The following is a 4,381-nucleotide window of genomic DNA, read 5'->3' as shown; positions in this document are numbered from 1 at the left end:
GGACTACGCCATCCATCTTGCCCAAGGGTTAGGGCTACACCCTCCATCTTACCCTGGATCCAACATTTTTGGGCAGCCATGTGCTCGGCAAGGAGTTTCTTCCCGGAAGCCCAAGCCTCTGCTAGCCACACCCAGGACTTCTTTAAACTGACCAATGACAATCAAGGGAAGTGCACGCCATAGATATGACCACATCCTGTGTAACAAGACACCGACTTGCGCCTGGCCAATCGGCAGGGCCCACAGTCCTTTCTCCTCCCCTTACTCCAACCCCCTATAAAACCCCTCTCCACACACAGGTCTTTCTCTCTGCCACTTGGCTTGCTTTTGCGTCGGTGAGTGTGGACAGGGAGCTGAGCTAGCTCGAATAAAGACTCTTTGCTTTTGCATCGGACTCTGCTGGCTCCCTGATGGTCTATTGGGGATCTTGAAATCTGGGCATAACAGAACAAAACCCACAGCAAAGGAGGAAATTGCAAAAACTTAAAAATGTATTTATTTAGAGATCACTTCAGCCCTCTTGGAAAGCAATTTAGTTAAGATCATTGGTTGTGAGGAAAATCACGCTGTTAAAGTCAGAAGTAGAGACACCAGATTGGTGCAGAGCAGCCCCTCCAGCGAAGGTGGCACAGCATAGAGACGGCGTTCATTTCTGACTCCAACACACGAACACGAGACAGAGAACCACGTGGTGAAGGTTCAGTTCAAAATCCAGAACTAGAAATAGGCCAGCTCGTCCTGCTTGGTCTTGTTGGTCTGATAATTGTGCAAGGCCAAGGCCTTGTTTTCATGAGGGAGACTTTGAAACACACGAAGGTGCACGAAGTCATCATCTGCAACTTGAACCTGCAAAGAGAGTCGAGTGAGAGGGGCAGGTGCTGCCTCTGACCCCAAGTCCCTGTGCCTGGCGGACTGTGTGAAAAGGCCCTGAGAGCCTGGTGGCCAAGAGTCCTTTCAGGGCAGTGGTTCTCAACCTGTGGGTCTCGACCCCTTTGGCGATTAAACGACCCTTTCACAGGGGTTGCCCTAAGACCATCCTGCATATCATATATTTACATTATGATTCATAACAGTAGCAACATTACAGTTATGAAGTAGCAACGAAAATAATTTTATGGTTGGATCACAACATGAGGAACTGAATTTAAAGGGCCAGAAGGTGAGAACCACTGCTTCAGGGCATCAGCCACTAGGGTGGTGACATTCCCATCTTCCTCCTTTGGACGTAGCAGATGCCCATCATCCCAGCCAGTACCCCTTGCACGCTACATGCTCTCCTCAGAGCCCTTAGTTGCCCAGAAGGCTCAGTCCTATCCTCCATGGAGGCCTGTAGGAGTGCACACACACTCATTTTATTATTTTAAAAATATCTTTATTGATTTTTTAGAAAGAGAGAGGGAGAGATACTCCGACTGATTGCCTCCTGCATGCGCCCCAACTGAGGCCAGGGATCCAACCTGCAACCCAGTTACCCCCCCTTGAACGGGAATCAAACGTGAGGCCCTTTGGTGTGCAGGCTGACACTCTATCCGTTGAACCACACCAGCCCAGGCTACAGGAGCCTCCTTAAGCACCCCTGTCTTGGCCCCTAAAAGACCTCTTTCTCCCCACATCTGCATGAGCACCCCTGTTGCGGACACTCCACCTTGATGAAGTAGTTAATCCCCTGGACCACCTGGCTCTTGTACTCCGTGGCCTTGAAAGTGGGGTACTTCTTGTTTTCCTTCTCCTCCAGCTGGGACTTCACCTAGGGGGCAGGAGAGAGGGGAACTCAGTGTCTTCCTTCCTGCCTGCGCCTTGAGGGAGGGGCCCTAACCAGGGATAAGAATGGAGGAGAATGGAGTCAGCAGCTAAGGACAGGAGGGAGGGTCAGGAATGAAGAAGGCAGGCCCCTCCTGCCACTCCTCTGCCCTCTGCATGAGGCAGCAGGGTTCTCACTGCAGGCCTACCTGTGTCTCAGTGCTTACCTGTCATGCAAGGTGCCATGTTTGGTCCGCAGGGATCTGACCCTGCAGACGGTGGACAAGCCTGTGGGGATGAGTGACACACACAAAAGCACACGGGAGTCTGGGAAGGAATGGCCTCCCTCTTGGCCTGTTTCAGGAGTGGAGGCAGGAAAGCAGGAATGGTGAGAAGACCCAAATGCAGGCGATGGGACTGGGCATGTGGCAGCCTCCAGGCACTGCCCGTGGTGACAGTTCACTGATAGTACTGTGGACCCGGAGAAAGACGGGCTGTACTAGAGCCAAGGGGAGCAGGAAAGGCCTGGGGATGGGGAGGAAATTGCCAGTTACCACCCTCAAGGGGCCAGGAGACTGCAGAGGGCCAGGGAAGGCGAAGGTGGGGACTGGTGCGTACTACTTGAGGAGGCTGAGCCAGAATTTGGGACTTTGACATCCTTGTGGCCAGGGCTCCCTCTCTGACCTCTGTTCTCCACACCTGCAGCCCAGAGAGCTGGGGGAGGAGTCAGTACCTGAGGCAGCAAGAGGGTGTCCCTGCCCTGTCCTCTAGGAGCCACAGGCAAAGCCCCGCCCTCAAGAACTACCTCCCAGCGGCCATGGTGACCGCCCACTTACTTGTCACTTTCAAGTGACCAGCACCACATCAGGGAGCCCGAGACAGCAACTCCTCTCTGCTGAGCTGATGCGCATTCACAGTTCATGCAGCAAGTGAGGAATTCCTTAGGCCTGGGAACCGGGAACCTCAGGAGAGGCTGGGCTCCGGAGCCGCGTGGGAGAGGAACCTCGCCCAACTGGCTCACCACGCAGTCCCTACAGATTCCTCATTTTCAAAGTCTCATGGGACTGCCTCACCGTCCTTTACTGTGGTCAGATGGTCTAAAGTTTAACCATCTCATTAGTCAACAGAGCCAAATATCAACAGTACAACGATTGAAATTTCGTTTGAGAGCCAAATTTTTTAAACTTAAACTATATAGGTAGGTATATTATTAACTTAATTAGGGTACTCCTAAGGCTTAGGAAGAGCCACACTCAAAGGGGCCAAAGAGCCGCATGTGGCTCGCGAGCCGCAGTTTGCCCACCACGGGTCTAAACCATCTGAGCACAGTGGTGGAGTGGGGGTGGAGTTCTATCAGGTTTGGGAAGCAGCAGGTTTGTTGGACTTTGTGTCCTCTCAGAACCTGAGCCTTCCTGTGGCTCCACCATCCCACCTTCCCCAGAACCTTTGATGAAGGCCCCCCAGTGATGCCCACTTTACAGACGAGAAACTGAGGCACAGGAGTCAAGCGCTGCCCAGGGTCTGAACCAGGCTCTGCCTCTGCATCCCAGCCTGGTTTCTGTTTTTGTTTTACTTGCACAAGGAGCACTGGAATAAGGCAGGGCAGAAGTTAGGACCCCTGCAGACCCTTCCTCAGCTTCACTGACCGGAACCGCCCGACAGTCCCAGGGTCCCTGTCCCAGCGTCCATACCCTCCGCGTCCCGGCGGGCGCTGCCCCTCTGCGGACAGGGCGGGACCCGACCCGGGCTCCGGAGGACCCGGCCGCCTACCTTGTCGGCGATGGCCTGGATCTCAGCTGTGGCGGCCCGGGTTTTGGAGGTCCCACCAAGCATCGGCACGGGAGCGCTCATGGTGGAGCAGCGGGGACGGAGCAGCTGGCACAGAAGGGAAGAGCAGCGGGCACAGAGCAATGGCCTGCGAGTGAGATTAGCAGCGAAGGCAGAGCAAGGGTTTTAACTGCAAGCATGGCCCTCCCTCTGTCCTAAGTCCTGGGCTCAGGTGACGCTGGGTGGAACCACACGGAGGCGAGGAGGGCGGTCCGGTGGGAGGGGCGGGACGCCAACGCCGGTTAGGGGTGGGGTGGGGTGGTGTAGGGTGGGGGCAAAAAGTGGGGTAGGGCGCGGGGAGCTGGGCGAGGGACAGGCGTCTTGCACAACCTGGTCCTCGCGGAGGGCGCTGCCTGGGAACCACTGGCGTGCGCTGCAGTGCATGTACCCTGTTTGGTGTTGGTCTTATTGGCCCCGGAGACACGCGGGGGAGGTATCAGGCTCTGAGCGCCTCCAAAAGGTGCCACTTTCGCGTGTTGATTATCTTGAGCTGAGGGCAATCAAGACCCAGCCATGGGGTGGGGAGGAGAACTTCCACCTCTCCCCTCATGGCATTCAGCGAAGGCGCTGGCCGGGGTGGTCAGTCCTTTGCAGCTTTCTCCTGTGCACCAAAGGGTCCTGGGTTCAACTGCGGGTTCCATATCCCCCTGGGGCCCTAAACTGGAGACAACTGATCAATGTTTCTCTCTCACGTTGATGTTTCTCTCTTGCTCTCCCTCTCCCCTCCTCTCTCTAAAATAAAGGGGGGAACAAAAAATAAAATGATTATATTAAATCATTTAGGTAGGGAGCCTGGTCCAGAAAGAGAGCAAAG

The 4,381-nt window shown here is 54.9% G+C and overlaps 1 protein-coding gene across 1 annotated transcript; it reads right to left on the bottom strand.

The window, feature by feature from the left end:
- Nucleotides 1–469: 469 nt before the first annotated feature.
- CSTB (cystatin B (stefin B)) lies at nt 470–3,734 on the bottom strand. Its single transcript, XM_005869384.2, has 3 exons — nt 3,511–3,734; nt 1,646–1,747; nt 470–846 (listed from the first exon to the last, which is right to left on the bottom strand). The coding sequence occupies exons 1-3, from the start codon at nt 3,589–3,591 to the stop codon at nt 718–720; spliced, it is 312 nt and encodes a 103-aa protein (XP_005869446.1). The 5' UTR covers nt 3,592–3,734; the 3' UTR covers nt 470–717.
- Nucleotides 3,735–4,381: the final 647 nt, after the last annotated feature.

The sequence above is a fragment of the Myotis brandtii genome, unplaced genomic scaffold (genome assembly GCF_000412655.1).
Source record: "Myotis brandtii unplaced genomic scaffold, ASM41265v1 scaffold2927, whole genome shotgun sequence".
Classification (NCBI taxonomy): domain Eukaryota; kingdom Metazoa; phylum Chordata; class Mammalia; order Chiroptera; family Vespertilionidae; genus Myotis; species Myotis brandtii.
Note: the sequence above shows the minus strand (reverse complement) of the source record. Positions and strands in the feature narration are given on the sequence as shown.